Consider the following 17753-nt stretch of genomic DNA (forward strand, 5'->3'; position numbering starts at 1 on the left):
CGCGTCGTGAGGGCGCACTTCTTTTATTTGATGAGGCGAGGCTTCCAGCGACGACTGTGACGCCGTGGCCTCTAACAAGATGAGGAGCACGGACAACAAGGTGCTCGCTCGCTGCAGGGGAAGGATCCTCCATCCACCCTGCAGCTCCTAACCACTAGTTGACAGTAGATGTGTTATGGTTGTAGGAGGGAGATGACGGCAACAGACACCAGGGTGAGGTATAGCTCTAAGATGATTTATTATATATATAGCTAATATATACAAACCCCGTTTCCATATGAGTTGGGAAATTGTGTTAGATGTAAATATAAACAGAATACAATGATTTGCAAATCCTTTTCAACCCATATTCAGTTGAATGCACTACAAAGCATATTTGATGTTCAAACTCATAAACTTTATTTTTTTTTGCAAATAATAATTAACTTAGAATTTCACTTTGGGAAAGGGCATGTTCACCACTGTGTTACATAGCCTTTCCTTTTAACAACATTCAGTAAACGTTTGGGAACTGAGGAGACACATTTTTGAAGCTTCTCAGGTGGAATTCTTTCCCATTCTTGCTTGATGTACAGCTTAAGTTGTTCAACAGTCCGGGGGTCTCCGTTGTGCTATTTTAGGCTTCATAATGCGCCACACATTTTCAATGGGAGACAGGTCTGGACTACAGGCAGGCCAGTCTAGTACCCGCACTCTTTTACTATGAAGCCACGTTGATGTAACACATGGCTTGGCATTGTCTTGCTGAAATAAGCAGGGGCGTCCACGGTAACGTTGCTTGGATGGCAACATATGTTGCTCCAAAACCTGTATGTACCTTTCAGCATTAATGGCGTCTTCACAGATGTGTAAGTTACCCTTGTCTTGGGCACTAATACACCCCCATACCATCACAGATGCTGGCTTTTCAACTTTGCGCCTATAACAATCCGAATAAGTCTTTTCTTCTTTGGTCCGGAGGACACGACGTCCAGAGTTTCCAAAAACAATTTGAAATGTGGACTCGTCAGACCACAGAACACTTTTCCACTTTGTATCAGTCCATCTTAGATGAGCTCAAGTCCAGCGAAGCCGACGGCGTTTCTGGGTGTTGTTGATAAACGGTTTTAGCCTTGCATAGGAGTGTTTTAACTTGCACTTACAGATGAAGCAACCAACTGTAGTTACGGACAGTGGGTTTCTGAAGTGTTCCTGAGCCCATGTGGTGATATCCTTTACACACCGATGTCGCTTGTTGATGCAGTACAGCCTGAGGGATCGAAGGTCACGGGCTTAGCTGCTTACGTGCAGTGATTTCTCCAGATTCTCTGAACCCTTTGATGATATTACGGAGCGTAGATGGTGAAATCCCTAAATTCCTTGCAATAGCTGGTTGAGAAAGGTTTTTCATAAACTGTTCAACAATTTGCTCACGCATTTGTTGACAAAGTGGTGACCCTCGCCCCATCCTTGTTTGTGAATGACTGAGCATTTCATGGAATCTACTTTTATACCCAATCATGGCACCCACCTGTTCCCAATTTTCTTGTTCACCTGTGGGATGTTCCAAATAAGTGTTTGATGAGCATTTCTCAACTTTATCAGTATTTATTGCCACCTTTCCCAACTTCTTTGTCACGTGTTGCTGGCATCAAATTCTAAAGTTAATGATTATTTGCACACAAAAAAAATGTTTATCAGTTTGAACCTCAAATATGTTGTCTTTGTAGCATATTCAACTGAATATGGGTTGACAATGATTTGCAAATCCATCCATCAATCCATTTTCTACCGCTTATTCCCTTTTGGGGTCGCGGGGGGCGCTGGAGCCTATCTCAGCTACAATCGGGCGGAAGGCGGGGTACACCCTGGACAAGTCGCCACCTCATCGCAGGGCCAACACAGATAGACAGACAACATTCACACTCACATTCACACACTAGGGCCAATTTAGTGTTGCCAATCAACTTATCCCCAGGTGCATGTCTTTGGAGGTGGGAGGAAGCTGGAGTACCCGGAGGGAACCCACGCAGTGACGGGGAGAACATGCAAACTCCACACAGAAAGATCCCGAGCCCGGGATTGAACCCAAGACTACGTATTCCGTTTATATTTACATCTAACACAATTTTCCAACTCATATGAAAACGGGGTATGTATAATAATAATAATACGAAACCATATTAGACTATGTGTGTAGTTAGCTGTTGTGTATTACCGTGATGTTGGATGAGGAAGCAGACAAATCCAAAGGGGGCAAGGCAAAATGGGTCCAAGATCCGTGAGAGGTCCGTGGGGCAGAGAGAGGCGTCAGAGTCCGGGGGCAAGCGAGGAGTCGAGAATCAGGAAGCGCGAGGGAGGCAGGGAAGAGTTCAGAGGGAGAACCAGGGAAAAGTGAGACGCATATCTCACTTTCAAGACCACGGAGGGTACTGCGGGGACGACACGAGACAATGCACACTGAAAACACGGAGGGGAAAACAGACAGAGAGCAAGGTTGCATCAAGCATCAGATCATCGCTTACTGTACGCCAACAGAAGATTATATTCCGGCGCGGGATGGCAGGTTGAGTAGGCTTGTGAAGGCAGCTCCTTCATCACGGGCAGGTGCGTAGATTGCAGATTGTCTGCAGGCGCGAGGAGGCACGCCCGCAGCAGAGAGAGAGCGCCCGTGGGCGTGGTGCGCGGTGCGCTCATCAGGACGCAAAGACCCTGGCCGTGACAAGATGTTTACTTCCAGCAGCTGATTAAGAAATGTCCTAGGACTGGTGTCCCAAAAGATATCATTTAGATACAAACGACAATTTTAACACACCGTCCCAGGCTTCTGAGCCACTCTTTTATGCACTCCTGGAGGTATTCACCCATCTTTATGCCCCTTTGATGAACCCCTGCAGCTTTAGAAAGAAGGGGGGGAAAAAATCACAAAGCGACAGGACGGGTGAGTAGGAGGTAGGGTTGTACGGTATACCGGTACTAGTATAGTACTAGAGATGTCCGATAATGGCTTTTTTGCCGATATTCCAATATTGTCCAACTCTTAAATACCGATTCCGATATCAACCGATACCGATATATATAGTCGTGGAATTAACACATTATTATGCCTAATTTTGTTGTGATGCCCCGCTGGATGCATTAAACAATGTAAGAAGGTTTTCCAAAATAAATCAACTCAAGTTATGGGAAAAAAAAATTTCAACATGGCACTGCCATATTTATTATTGAAGTCACAAAGTGCATTATTTTTTTTTAACATGCCTCAAAACAGCAGCTTGGAATTTGGGACATGCTCTCCCTGAGAGAGCATGAGGAGGTTGAGGTGGGCGGGGTTGAGGTGGGGGTGGGGGGGCGTAGCAGTGGTGTAAATTGTAGCGTCCCGGAAGAGTTAGTGCTGCAAGGGATTCTGGGTATTTGTTCTGTTGTGTTACGGTGCGGATGTTCTCCCGTAATGTGTTTGTCATTTTTGTTTGGTGTGGGTTCACAGTGTGGCGCATATTTGTAACAGTGTTAAAGTTGTTTATACGGCCACCCTCAGTGTGACCTGTATGGCTGTTGACCAAGTATGCTTTGCATTCACTTGTGTGTGTGTGTGAAAAGCTGTAGATATTATCTGACAGGGCCGGCACACAAAGGCAGTGCCTTTAAGGTTTATTGGCGCTCTGTACTTCTCCCTACGTCCGTGTACACAGCCGCGTTTTAAAAAGTCATAATTTTACTTTTTGAAACCTATATCGATCATTTCCGATATTACGTTTTACAGCATTTATCGGCCGATAATATCGGACATTCCTATATAGTACAGCGATACTAGTAAATTATATTTGGTACTATACCGCCTCTAAAAAATACCCCCCGTCGTCGTCACGTCGTGTCATTGCTGGGTTTACGAGCAGAGGAGCATGTTCGGCAGCGCACAATCACAGAGTACTTACAAGCAGACACAGTGTGGAGACAGAAAAGGGAGAACGGACGCATTTTGGCTTAAAAACTAACAATAAAGGTGAAGCTGCACACGGGGCGGAAGGCTGGGTACACCTTGGACAAGTCGCCACCTCATCGTAGGGCCAACACATATAGACAGACAACATTCACACACTAGGGACCATTTAGTGTTGCCAATCAACCTATCCCCAGGTGCATGTCTTTGGAGGTGGGAGGAAGCCGGAGTACACGGAGGGAACCCACGCAGTCACGGGGAGAACATGCAAACTCCACACAGAAAGATCGATACCCAAATGTGTGGTATCATCCAAAACTAATGTAAAGTATCAAACAACAGAAGAATAAGTGATTATTACATTTTAACAGAAGTGTAGATAGAACATGTTAAAAGAGAAAGTAAGCAGATATTAACAGTAAATGAACAAGTAGATTAACCTCTTAAGGCCCAAGCTATTTGTTTACATGCTTTTTTTTATTTCTCTTTGCTATTTGGGCTTATTGGACCCTAATTAGAATAAAAACTAAGAATCATCTTTTGATATGATGTACTTAGTCCATAAGTACACAAACGTGTACTTCATGTGTGACATGCTAATTCTTATTTTTACACTTTTTTTTCCAAATTCCATTCTATGTTATACTCTTCTGATACCACCAGATGGCAGTATAAGTGTCCACATAAGTGGCCATAAGACCCCAATTCAGTAGTGTACACAATTTTGGAAATAAGAGCTAAAAGGTGCTGTCCACGCATGTGGCCACTAAAGTCTTCTACCACTTGTCCATAATAAATTTGACAAAACAATATTTTACTGCCAATGTTTCCTCTAAGGTGCGCGCATGTGCAATTGCGCACTGCTCAAGCGTCCTCTGCGCACGCCAAATCTATGCCACGCACAAAATCAAATAAAAAAATAAGCGCATAACAATTTTCGACACGACACGGACATGGACAGAGAAAACAGTTTTCGTCATCATTGTTCAATTATTGTAACGTCTGTCGAGACGCTTTGAGGACATGAATTCCATCCATCACTTTACTGAGCAAAACTCTTTATTGTCGGCCATAAACACATCACCAAAACATTAGTAAAAAAAATTATATCTAGCAAAAGTGGTCATTTTCTGCAGTACAAAGCAATTTTATATTTATATTTATATATATTTATATTTATATGAACAGCAGCCGCTCACTCTTTCTCACTTGCGCCAACACGTGCACATATGGCACTTAGCCAGTGATGCGTTTACAGCCACACAAAAAGTGGGACAACTCCAACACCACACATAAAGTGTCAAGCCAGGTCGTTACACTATGATTTACCAATCAAATGTGTGCTTATTCTACTGTCATTTTTTAGGAATCTTAATTTATAAATATTAATCATGAAATGCTGTTAGTATATTAGATAAATACTAATAAAAATATATTTTTTACAAACAGGAAGTTGCAGGAATGTACACATGATCCCCTGCTTACATCTCATTGTGCAACATGTGAATGTTTTAATGGGAACTAAATGCAATGTCTGAAAGTTTAATGTGTACATGTTTAATGTACCCTAAGATCATGTTTTGTTATGTTCTGTTAGTTTTGGACTCCCTTAGTTCCCGTTTTGTGCACCTCTGGGTTAGTTTTTGGTTTCCATGGGGATTAATTGGGTTCACCTGCCTCTGGTTAGTGGTCGGTACGCTCACTTGCTGTCGACCACTAATCAGAGAGCTATTTATTCGCGTTGCTGGCTTCACGTTGGTATTTCTTGTTTCCTAGTTTGATTCCTGCTCTAAATTTTAACCTTGGCTTCCCCTGCGATCGGCACATTTTTCCTTTTGCGTGTTTTCTGTTTTTGGTACGTGTTTGATTGACGAAGATTAAATCATGTTCCTACCCGCACGCCTTGTCCGGAGTGGTCCGTCTGCATCCCTGGAGAACGAACCCCGCAGTAAGATGCGACCCAATCGTAACAAATAATGCCATTTTTTGTGGTCCCCTTAATTTAAAAAAAAGTATTTAAATACATTTTGGTACCGGTACTAAAATATCGGTATCGGGACAACGCTAGTAGCAGCACGGCCATATTTTTTTAGGTGAGGAACTTTGGAATTCCGTCGCAGAACTAACCTCAACTCAACTTACGTGTGTCTAAGGCAGGGGTCAGCAACCCGAGGCTCTTTATTGCCGCCCTAGTGGCTCCTTGGAGCATTTTTGAAAAGGATTAGAAATGGGAAAAGACGAGGGGGAGTGGAATAATTTTTTTGTTTTAGTATGTTTTTTGTTTGAGGACAAACACGACACAAACCTTCCCAACTGTTAGAAAGCCCCCTGTTGAATATGTTTGTGTGTATGCTTCACTGATGAGAATATTTGGTGAACATCGTTTTGTCCTACTAATTTCGGAGGTTCTTGAACTCACCGTAGTGTGGACTGTGACGCAACAGTTTGTTTACATGTAAAATCTTCCACACCTTCTTTGTCTCTATCTTGTCCACCAAACGTTTTATGCTGTGCGTGAATGCACAAAGGTGAGCTTTGTTGATGTTATTGACTTGTGTGGCGTGCTAATCAGGCATATTTGGTCAGTGCAGGACTGCAAGCTAATCAATGCTAACATGCTATTTAGGCTAGCTGTATGTAGATATTGCATCATCATGCGTCGTTTGTAGGTATATTTGAGCTCATTTAATATCCTTTAATATCCACAAAATGAACTCTATGAGGCAATTCCTGAAAGAATTGCGTGTGAATGCTCCATTGCTGAAGTTGTTAAATGTAAATGTGGGAATTGTGCAACTTGGAAAAATGTCCCATTCATTTCAATGGGAACATCCTGGAATTTCGGGAAAAGCGGGATTTAAAAAAAAAAACAATTATTAGGAAGGAGCATGAATGTCATAAATGAGCTGAATTGGTTGGTGTTGGATTTGTTTAAATCGGTCAAGAAATGTTGAAGTAGTAAATGGTATTAGGAAATTTCGGGAAAATCTGGAAATTTTCTGAAAATGGTAAAAAAAAAAACTTGAATGGTCTGAATGAGTTAATTTTTCAAATCGGTTGAAGTAGTAACATGTTGAATTGAGAAATGGTATTACGGAATTTCGGGAAAACCGGGAATTTTTCCAGTTCAAAAAATAACTTAGTTGTTTTGTCCTAATTAGGAGGCATGTTTTGACGATGGAAGTGCGTTGAAAAATGTGGGAAGGGTAGTCGCCAGAAAAAAGGGAGGAAATAGGGCTTTGGAAAACCAGGAATTCTGGAAAATACGGGAATTTTTTTTAACTTGGAAAAAGAGTCATTTGAATTTCCTGGATGGTGTAATATGTCGAAGGTGGAATGGTATGAATCGGTTGAAAAAAGTGGAAATGGTGGAACTTTGAAAAATAGCCAATTCATTTTGAATGGGAAAAGTGTTCGATTCGGAATTCTGGGAAAATCTGGGAATTTTTGGAATTTGTCAAGGGCAAGCCCGTGATTTCCGAATAGGCTGAACAGTTTGAAATTGGAACGGTTTGAATCGGGTGAAAAATGTGGAAGGGAGAGCGTGCCAAAATCTGGAAAAGAAGAAGTTGAATAATAAATAGATGAATTTTGGTGTAGAAAACCAACGAAATGTTGGAACACAGAATGAGGGGGAAAGTTTGCAAATAGAGGGGTTCTTAAATCGAGGTTCCACTGTATTTGCTGCACGTATGACGATGTCAGTCTCCATGGAAACGCCGCGGTTGGACACGCTTTCCCGCATGTGAAGTCTTTTAGGTGTAAATGCGGAGACGGCGGTCGGACCGCGGCGGACACATTTTGGCCGCGTTTCAGTCGCAGCTAATGAGTCCATCTGGTGCTCGCTCTGAAGGGCGCGGCGGCGTGCGGATGTTTAACGCTACATGAGCCTGATGGCGCGCGTCCAAGTTTGTATCCGGGGCCGCGTTGCCAAGCTTTCCACATCAAGATCTCATACCCCAGTCCCATACCCCCGTGTTGGACCACAGACCACATCTGCTCTGATCTTCTTCTCTGAAAAGGCCTTTAATAAGTCACTCCAGACTCGCCTCGCTATACAACCCACACAAAAGTTGCACTTTTTACTACAAACCCCGTTTCCATATGAGTTGGGAAATTGTGTTAGATGTAAATATAAACGGAATACAATGATTTGCAAATCATTTTCAACCCATATTCAGTTGAATATGCTACAAAGACAACATATTTGATGTTCAAACTGATAAACTTTTTTTTTTTTTTTTTGCAAATAATCATTAACTTTAGAATTTGATGCCAGCAACACGTGACAAAGAAGTTGGGAAAGGTGGCAATAAATACTGATAAAGTTGAGGAATGCTCATCAAACACTTATTTGGAACATCCCACAGGTGAACAGGCAAATTGGGAACAGGTGGGTGCCATGATTGAGTATAAAAGTAGATTCCATGAAATAGTCAGTCATTCACAAACAAGGATGGGGCGAGGGTCACCACTTTGTCAACAAATGCGTGAGCAAATTGTTGAACAGTTTAAGAAAAACCTTTCTCAACCAGCTATTGCAAGGAATTTAGGGATTTCACCATCTACGCTCCGTAATATCATCAAAGGGTTCAGAGAATCTGGAGAAATCACTGCACGTAAGCAGCTAAGCCCGTGACCTTCCATCCCTCAGGCTGTACTGCATCAACAAGCGACATCAGTGTGTAAAGGATATCACCACATGGGCTCAGGAACACTTCAGAAACCCACTGTCAGTAACTACAGTTGGTCGCTACATCTGTACGTGCAAGTTAAAACTCTCCTATGCAAGGCTAAAACCGTTTATCAACAACACCCAGAAACGCCGTCTGCTTCGCTGGGTCTGAGCTCATCTAAGATGGACTGATACAAAGTGGAAAAGTGTTCTGTGGTCTGACGAGTCCACATTTCAAATTGTTTTTGGAAACTGTGGACGTCGTATCCTCCGGACCAAAGAGGAAAAGAACCACCCGGATTGTTATACGTGCAAAGTTGAAAAGCCAGCATCTGTGATGATATGGGGGTGTATTAGTGCCCGAGATATGGGTAACTTACACATCTGTGAAGGCGCCATTAATGCTGAAAGGTGCATACAGGTTTTGGAGCAACATACGGTATGTTGCCATCCAAGCAACGTTACCATGGACGCCCCTGCTTATTTCAGCTAGACAATGCCAAGCCACGTGTTACATCAACGTGGCTTCATAGTAAAAGAGTGCGGGTACTAGACTGGCCTGCCTGTAGTCCAGACCTGTCTCCCATTGAAAATGTGTGGTGCATTATGAAGCCTAAAATAGCACAACGGAGACCCCCGGACTGTTGAACAACTTAAGCTGTACATCAAGCAAGAATGGGAAAGAATTCCACCTGAGAAGCTTCAAAAATGTGTCTCCTCAGTTCCCAAATGTTTACTGAGTGTTGTTAAAAGGAAAGGCCATGTAACACAGTGGTGAACATGCCCTTTTCCAACTACTTTGGCACGTGTTGCAGCCATGAAATTCTAAGTTAATTAATATTTGCAAAAAAAAAATAAAGTTTATGAGTTTGAACATCAAATATGTTGTCTTTGTAGTGCATTCAATTGAATATGGGTTGAAAATGATTTGCAAATCATTGTATTCCGTTTATATTTACATCTAACACAATTTCCCAACTCAAATGGAAACGGGATTTGTAAAAAAAAAAAAAAAAAATCTGAGAGACTTTAATATTTTATAAAGCTACAGTACTTCTGGGCAAGGTGCCACAGCTTGCCCAAGTCCTTCAATCCAACCCAATCCACTTTATTTGTATAGCACATTTAAACAACAAAAAATGTTTCCAAAGTGCTGCACAACAATATAAAAACAATATTCAAATATTATCCTTAGCTCCACCAATGACTGAATAAAAACAAAAAATAAATACATATAAAACCAATATAAAAACAATATAAAAATTAGGGATGTCCGTTAATGGCTTTTTGCAGATATTCCGATATTGTCCAACTCTTAATTTCAGATACCGATATCAACCGATACTGATATCAACTGATACCGCTATATATACAGTCGTGGAATTAACACATTATTATGCCTAATTTGGACAACCAGGTATGGTGAAGATAAGGTCCTTTTTTTTTTTAATTAATAAAATAAAATAAGATAAATAAATTAAAAACATTTTCTTGAATAAAAAAGGAAGTAAAACAATATAAAAACAGTTACATAGAAACTAGTAATTAATGAAAATTAGTCAAATTAACTGTTAAAGGTTAGTACTATTAGTGGACCAGCAGCACGCACAATCATGTGTGCTTACGGACTGTATCCCTTGCAGACTGTATTGATATATATTGATATATAATGTAGGAACCACAATATTAATAACAGAAAGAAACAACCCTTTTGTGTGAATGAATGTGAATGGGGGAGGGAGGTTTTTTGGGTTGGTGCACTAATTGTAAGTGTATCTTGTGTTTTTTATGTTGATTTAATTTTAAAAAAAAAAAATTAAAAAAAACTATACTGATAATTAAAAAAAAACGATACCGATAATTTCCGATATTACATTTTAAAGCATTTATCGGCCGATAAATTATTAGATTATTATTATTATATTATTATTAGAGATGTCCGATATTATCGGACATATCTAATAAAAATAAAAATGATTAAAAACGATTTTTAAAGGGTAAAACCAATTAAAACAATAAATAAAAATCTAAATTTAAAAACACAGAGGACCACACAACTCACGTAGTGTTAAAAGCCAGAGAATAAAAGTGGGTCAATCAATCAATCAATGTTTATTTATACAGCCCTAAATCACAAGTGTCTCAAAGGGCTGCACAAGCCACGACGACATCCTCGGTTCAGAGCCCACATAAGGGCAAGGAAAAACTCACAACCCAGTGGGATGTCAATATGAATGACTATGAGAAACCTTGGAGACACTCTAGGGGAGACCGGATGCAATGGACGTCGAGTGGGTCTAGCATAATATTGTGAAAGTCCAGTCCATAGTGGATCTAACATAATAGTGAGAGTCCAGTCCATAGTGGATCTAACATAATAGTGAGAGTCCAGTCCATAGTGGATCAAACATAACATTGTGAAAGTCTAGTCCATAGTGGATCTAACATAATAGTGTGAGATAATAGTGAGAGTCCAGTCCATAGTGCATCTAACATAATAGTGAGAGTCCAGTCCATAGTTGATCTAACATAATAGTGAGAGTCCAGTCCATAGTGGATCTAACATAATAGTGAAAGTCCAGTCCATAGTGGATCTAACATAATAGTGAGAGTCCAGTCCATAGTGGATCTAACATAATAGTGTGAGAGTCCAGTACATAGTGGATCTAACATAATAGTGAGAGTCCAGTCCATAGTGCATCTAACATAATAGTGAGAGTCCAGTCCATAGTGGATCTAACATAATAGTGAAAGTCCAGTCCATAGTGGATCTAACATAATAGTGAGAGTCCAGTCCATAGTGGATCTAACATAATAGTGAGAGTCCAGTCCATAGTGGATCTAACATAATAGTGAGAGTCCAGTCCATAGTGGATCTAACATAATAGTGAGAGTCCAGTCCATAGTGGATCTAACATAATAGTGAGAGTCCAGTCCATAGTGGATCTAACATAATAGTGAGAGTCCAGTCCATAGTGGATCTAACATAATAGTGAGAGTCCAGTCCATAGTGGATCTAACATAATAGTGAAAGTCCAGTCCATAGTGGATCTAACATAATAGTGAGAGTCCAGTCCATAGTGGATCTAACATAATAGTGAGAGTCCAGTCCATAGTGGATCTAACATAATAGTGTGAAAGTCCAGTCCATAGTGGATCTAACATAATAGTGAAAGTCCAGTCCATAGTGGATCTAACATAATAGTGAGAGTCCAGTCCATAGTGGATCTAACATAATAGTGTGAGAGTCCAGTACATAGTGGATCTAACATAATAGTGAGAGTCCAGTCCATAGTGCATCTAACATAATAGTGAGAGTCCAGTCCATAGTGGATCTAACATAATAGTGAAAGTCCAGTCCATAGTGGATCTAACATAATAGTGAGAGTCCAGTCCATAGTGGATCTAACATAATAGTGAGAGTCCAGTCCATAGTGGATCTAACATAATAGTGAGAGTCCAGTCCATAGTGGATCTAACATAATAGTGAGAGTCCAGTCCATAGTGGATCTAACATAATAGTGAGAGTCCAGTCCATAGTGGATCTAACATAATAGTGAGAGTCCAGTCCATAGTGGATCTAACATAATAGTGAGAGTCCAGTCCATAGTGGATCTAACATAATAGTGAAAGTCCAGTCCATAGTGGATCTAACATAATAGTGAGAGTCCAGTCCATAGTGGATCTAACATAATAGTGAGAGTCCAGTCCATAGTGGATCTAACATAATAGTGTGAAAGTCCAGTCCATAGTGGATCTAACATAATAGTGAAAGTCCAGTCCATAGTGGATCTAACATAATAGTGAGAGTCCAGTCCATAGTGGGGCCAGCAGGAGACCATCCCGAGCGGAGACGGGTCAGTAGCGCGGAGACGTCTCCAACCCATGCACAGGCGAGCAGTCCACCCCGGGTCCCGACTCTGGACAGCCAGCACTTCATCCATGGCTACCGGACCTGTGCTCCCCCTTCCACAAGGGAGAGGGGGGGCAGAAAAGAAAAGAAACGGCAGATCAACTGGTCTAAACAGGGGGTCTATTTAAAGGCTACAGTATGCAAATTAGTTTTAAGATGGGACTTAAATGCTTCTACTTAAGACGAGACTTAAAATACTCCACTGTGGGAGCAGTTGGAACATGGAGGGGCAGAGTGTTCCAGAGCTTAGGGCCGACCACAGAGAAGGCCCGGTCTCCCCTGGTTTTAAGTCTGGTCTTGGGCACCACGAGCTGGCCCTGGCTCTCGGACCTCTGAGCGCGCGCAGGAGTGCACATTTGGATGAGGTCCGAGATATAATGAGGTGCCAGTCCATGCAAAGCTTTAAAAACAAACAGTGAGGTTATAAAGGCCTACTGAAATGCGATTTTCTTATTTAAACGGGGATAGCAGGTCCATTTTATGTGTCATACTTGATCATTTCGCAATATTGCCATATTTTTGCTGAAAGGATTTAGTAGAGAACATCGACGATAAAGTTCGCAACTTTTGGTCGCTGATAAAAAAGTCTTGCCTGTACCGGAAGTAGCAGACGAGTAGCGTGACGTCACAGGTTGTGGAGCTCCTCACATCCGCACATTGTTTACAATCATGGCCACCAGCAGCGAGAGCGATTCGGACCGAGAAAGCGATGATTTCCCCATTAATTTGAGCGAGGATGAAAGATTTGTGGATGAGGAAAGTGAGAGTGAAGGACTAGAGGGCAGTGGGAGCGATTCAGGCGGGTGGGACCTGATATTCAGCTGGGAATGACTAAAACAGTAAATAAACACAAGACATATATATACTCTATTAGCCACAACACAACCAGGCTTATATTTAATATGCCACAAATTAATCCCGCATAACAAACACCTCCCCCCTCCCGTCCATATAACACTCAATCCCACAGCCCAAAGTACCGTTCACCTCCCCGAAGTTCATACAGCACATATATTTCCCCAAAGTCCCCAAAGTTACGTACGTGACATGCACATAGAGCAGGGGTCGGCAACCCAAAATGTTGAAAGAGCCATATTGGACCAAAAATACAAAAACAAGTTTGTCTGGAGCCGCAAAAAAATAAAAGCCATATTACATACAGATAGTGTGTCATGAGATATAAATTGAATGAAGAGGACTTAAAGGAAACTAAATGACCTCAAATATAGCTACAAATGAGGCATAATGATGCAATATGTACATATCGCTAGCCTAAATAGCATGTTAGCATCGATTAGCTTGCAGTCATGCAGTGACCAAATATGTCTGATTAGCACTCCACACAAGTCAATAACATCAACAAAACTCACCTTTGTGCATTCATGCACAACGTTAAAAGTTTGGTGGACAAAATGAGACAGAAAAAGAAGTGGCATAAAACACGTCCCAGAAAGTCAGAGAAAGTTATACATGTAAACAAACTACGGTGAGTTCAAGGACCGCCAAAATTAGTAGGACAAAACGGTGCTGCCAAATACTCGAATCAGTGAAGCATGTTTAATAGGGATGTCCGATAATGGCTTTTTGCCGATATTCGATATTCCGATATTGTCCAACTCTTTAATTACCGATACCGATATCAACCGATATATGCAGTCGTGGAATCAACACATTATTATGCCTAATTTGGACAACCAGGTATGGTTATTTAAAAAAATAAAATAAAACAAGATAAATAAATTAAAAACATTTTCTTGAATAAAAAAGAAGGTAAAACAATATGAAAACAGTCACATAGAAACTAGTAACAATGAAAATGAGTAAAATTAAGTGTTAAAGGTTAGTACTATTAGTGGACCAGCAGCACGCACAATCATGTGTGCTTACGGACTGTATCCCTTGCAGACTGTATTGATATATATTGATATATAATGTAGGAACCACAATATTAATAACAGAAAGAAACAACCCTTTTTTGTGAATGAGTGTAAATGGGGGAGGGAGGTTTTTTGGGTTGGTGCACTACCGTAATTGAAAGTGTATCTTGTGTTTTTGATGTTGATTTAATAAAAAAACTAAAAAGAAAACAATACCGATAATTTAAAAAACGATACCGATAATTTCTGATATTATTTCAATATATATATATATTTATATACACAATGTTACATTTTAACGCATTTATCGTCCGATAACATCTCTGATGTTTAATATAAACAGTGTGCTTTATAACAATTAGGGAGGTTTGTGTCATGTTTGTCCTCCTACAGAAACTGTACTAAAACAAAAAATGTTTTTTTTTCCCCTCATCTTTTTCCATTTTTCATACATTTTTGAAAAAGCTCCAGAGAGCCACTAGGCCGGCGCTATGTGGCTCTAGAGCAGCGGGTTGCCGACCCCCGACATAGAGGCACGCACGTACGGGCAAGCGATCAAATGTTTGGAAGCCGCAGCTGCATGCGTACTCACGGTACCGCGTCTGCGCATCCAACTCAAAGTCCTCCTGATAAGAGTCTCTGTTGTCCCAGTTCTCCACAGGCCAATGGTAAAGCTTGACTGTCATCTTTCGGGAATGTAAACAATGAAACACCGGCTGTGTTATCCGGCACAACAGTCAGGGGGTGCATTCTACGGCGGGGGTGCGTAATCTAGCACAACACCTGCTGCAATACACCGCTTCCCACCTACAGCTTTCTTCTTTGCTGTCTCCATTGTTCATTGAACAAATTGCAAAAGATTCACCAACACAGATGTCCAGAATACTGTGGAATTTTGCGATGAAAACAGACGACTTAATAGCTGGCCACCATGCTGTCCCAAAATGTCCTCTACAATCCGTGACGTCACGACCTGACGTCATTATACCGAGACGTTTTCAGCAGGATATTTAGCGCGAAATTTAAAATCGCACTTTAGTAAGCTAACCCGGCCGTATTGGCATGTGTTGCAATGTTAAGATTTCATCATTGATATATAAACTTATCAGACTGCGTGGTCGGTAGTAGTGGCTTTCAGTAGGCCTTTAAGGACTCCAACTTAAGGTGCGGTAGTGGAAACAAATATGGGGTAAACTAAACAGACTACTATCCAATAAAAATAATAAGCAATCCTGTACAACAGGGGTGCTCACACTTTTTCTGCAGGCGAGCTACTTTGCAATTGATCAAGTCGTGGGGATCTACCTCATTCATATATTTAATTTATATTTACTTATTTATGAAATATATGTTTTTGTTAATAAGTTAAAGGTGTTTAATGATAATGCAAGCATGTTTAACACATATAGTTAATATTGTTAATAAATTAAAGGTGTTTAATGATAATGCAATCATGTTTAACACATAGTTAATATTTTTGATAAATTAAAGGTGTTTAATGATAATACAAGAATGTTTAATACATATAGTTAATATTGTTAATAAATTAAAGGTGTTTAATGATAATACAAGTATGTTTAATACATATAGTTAATATTGTTAACAAGTTAAAGGTGTTTAAAGATAATGCAAGCATGTTTAATACCTATAGTTAATATTGTTAACAAGTTAAAGGTGTTTAATGATAATACAAGCATGTTTAATACATATAGTTAATATTATTAATAAGTTAAAGGTGTTTAAAGATAATACAAGCATGTTTAACACATATAGTTAATATTGTTAAGTTAAAGGTGTTTAATGATAATACAAGCATGTTTAACACATATAGTTAATATTGTTAATAAGTTAAAGGTGTTTAAAGATAATACAAGCATGTTTAACACATATAGTTAATATTGTTAACAAGTTAAGGTGTTTAAAGATAATACAGGCATGTTTAACACATATAGTTAATATTGTTAATAAGTTAAAGGTGTTTAAAGATAATACAAGCATGTTTAACACATATAGATTCCTTTCTTTCATGAAGACAAGAATATAAGTTGGTGTATTACCTGATTCTGATGACTTGCATTGATAGGAATCAGACAGTGGTGCTAAAAACGTCCGCATTTTCGAATGGAGGAGAAAAAAAGTCCTTTCTGTCCAATACCACATGAAAGTGGTTGGTTTTTGGCATCTTATTTGTCCAGCTTCCGTACTCCTTTGTATACACTTTACAAGAAATACATTGTCGGCAAACTCCGTAGCTTGCTAGCTTGTGCACGTCAGCTTTCTGAGACTCGTTTTGTTAGCGCAACTGTGCAACTGTGCAGTCGGTCTTTGGAGTTTTGACGACAGGTACGGCGCCAGAGTATGTTGAAATAAAGTGTTTCTCGCCTTCCAGTCGGTAATTTTAATGAGCTGGCAGCAGCCAGCGTCATCTCAGAAGACCCTCGGGTGCCGTGAATGTCAATCAAGTGACGAAAGTGACGTCATAGTGAAGATTTATGATCGCTCATTTTTAGGACTATTTTTTTAATGCCTGGCTGGTGATCGACTGACACACCCTCCGAGATCGACCGGTAGCTCGCGATCGACGTAATGAGCACCCCTGCTGTACAATATACAAAATACTGTACAATATACAGAACAAGACAAGAGTACCGGAGTAATAAATAACAACAGTAATAGTGTCGTTTTTTTGTACTTTTTAAAAGGAGAACTTGTCACAGCTTAGTTCTGATGCTCTGCAGTGTGCCAGCTAATCAAAGGTCGTGTACTTGCAGGTTGTTCGGTCTCAACCAGAGCTCCGGTCAGCTGAGCATCAGGGAGGGGGCGCCGCCGGGCTCGTACCGCCTCCAGGTGCGCGTGTCCGACCCCGCCTGGCCGGACGTCACATCCACGGCGCAGGTGGACGTGGTGGAGCTGCCGCAGGACGCTTTGGACAACGCTGCCTCCGTCCGCCTCCGCAGTAAGTCGACGAGGTTGCCATGGTAACACTGTCACATCCTAAAGTGCCTCGACTAGATGTCTGTCAGCTCTCTGGGGGATTCGGCGGCTGACAGAAAGGTATGACGGGAAAGAAGGTGCGCGTTTTTACCGCTCTCCTCCGACAGACGTGACGCTGGAGGACTTCTTCGCCGCTCCAGGAGGGGAGGAGAGTCGCTTCTCACGTCTGGGTCGGACGCTGGCGGGCCTCCTGGGGACGGCGGCGGAGAACGTGCACGTCTTCTCCGCCCGTGAGCGGGGACGGGAGCTGAGCGTGTGGTTCGCCGCCCACGGCTCGCCGTACCACAAGGCCGAGAAGCTGCACGGCTACGTGGCGGCCAACAAAGCCCAGGTGAGGATGAGGCGCACGTGAACACCTGTGCCTTGACACGTCCA

General features: G+C 41.1%; 1 protein-coding gene across 1 annotated transcript in view; it reads left to right on the forward strand.

The window, feature by feature from the left end:
• The window catches only part of LOC133603496 (neural-cadherin), a 422478-nt gene that overhangs the window by 352551 nt on the left and 52174 nt on the right, over positions 1–17753 (forward strand). The window contains exons 24-25 of the mRNA XM_072913050.1: positions 17156–17340; positions 17486–17709. Coding sequence (XP_072769151.1) covers positions 17156–17340; positions 17486–17709 — 409 coding nt within the window. The remainder of the gene's footprint in view (positions 1–17155; positions 17341–17485; positions 17710–17753) is intronic.

Source organism: Nerophis lumbriciformis, linkage group LG04 (assembly GCF_033978685.3).
Source record: "Nerophis lumbriciformis linkage group LG04, RoL_Nlum_v2.1, whole genome shotgun sequence".
In the NCBI taxonomy this organism is placed as follows: domain Eukaryota; kingdom Metazoa; phylum Chordata; class Actinopteri; order Syngnathiformes; family Syngnathidae; genus Nerophis; species Nerophis lumbriciformis.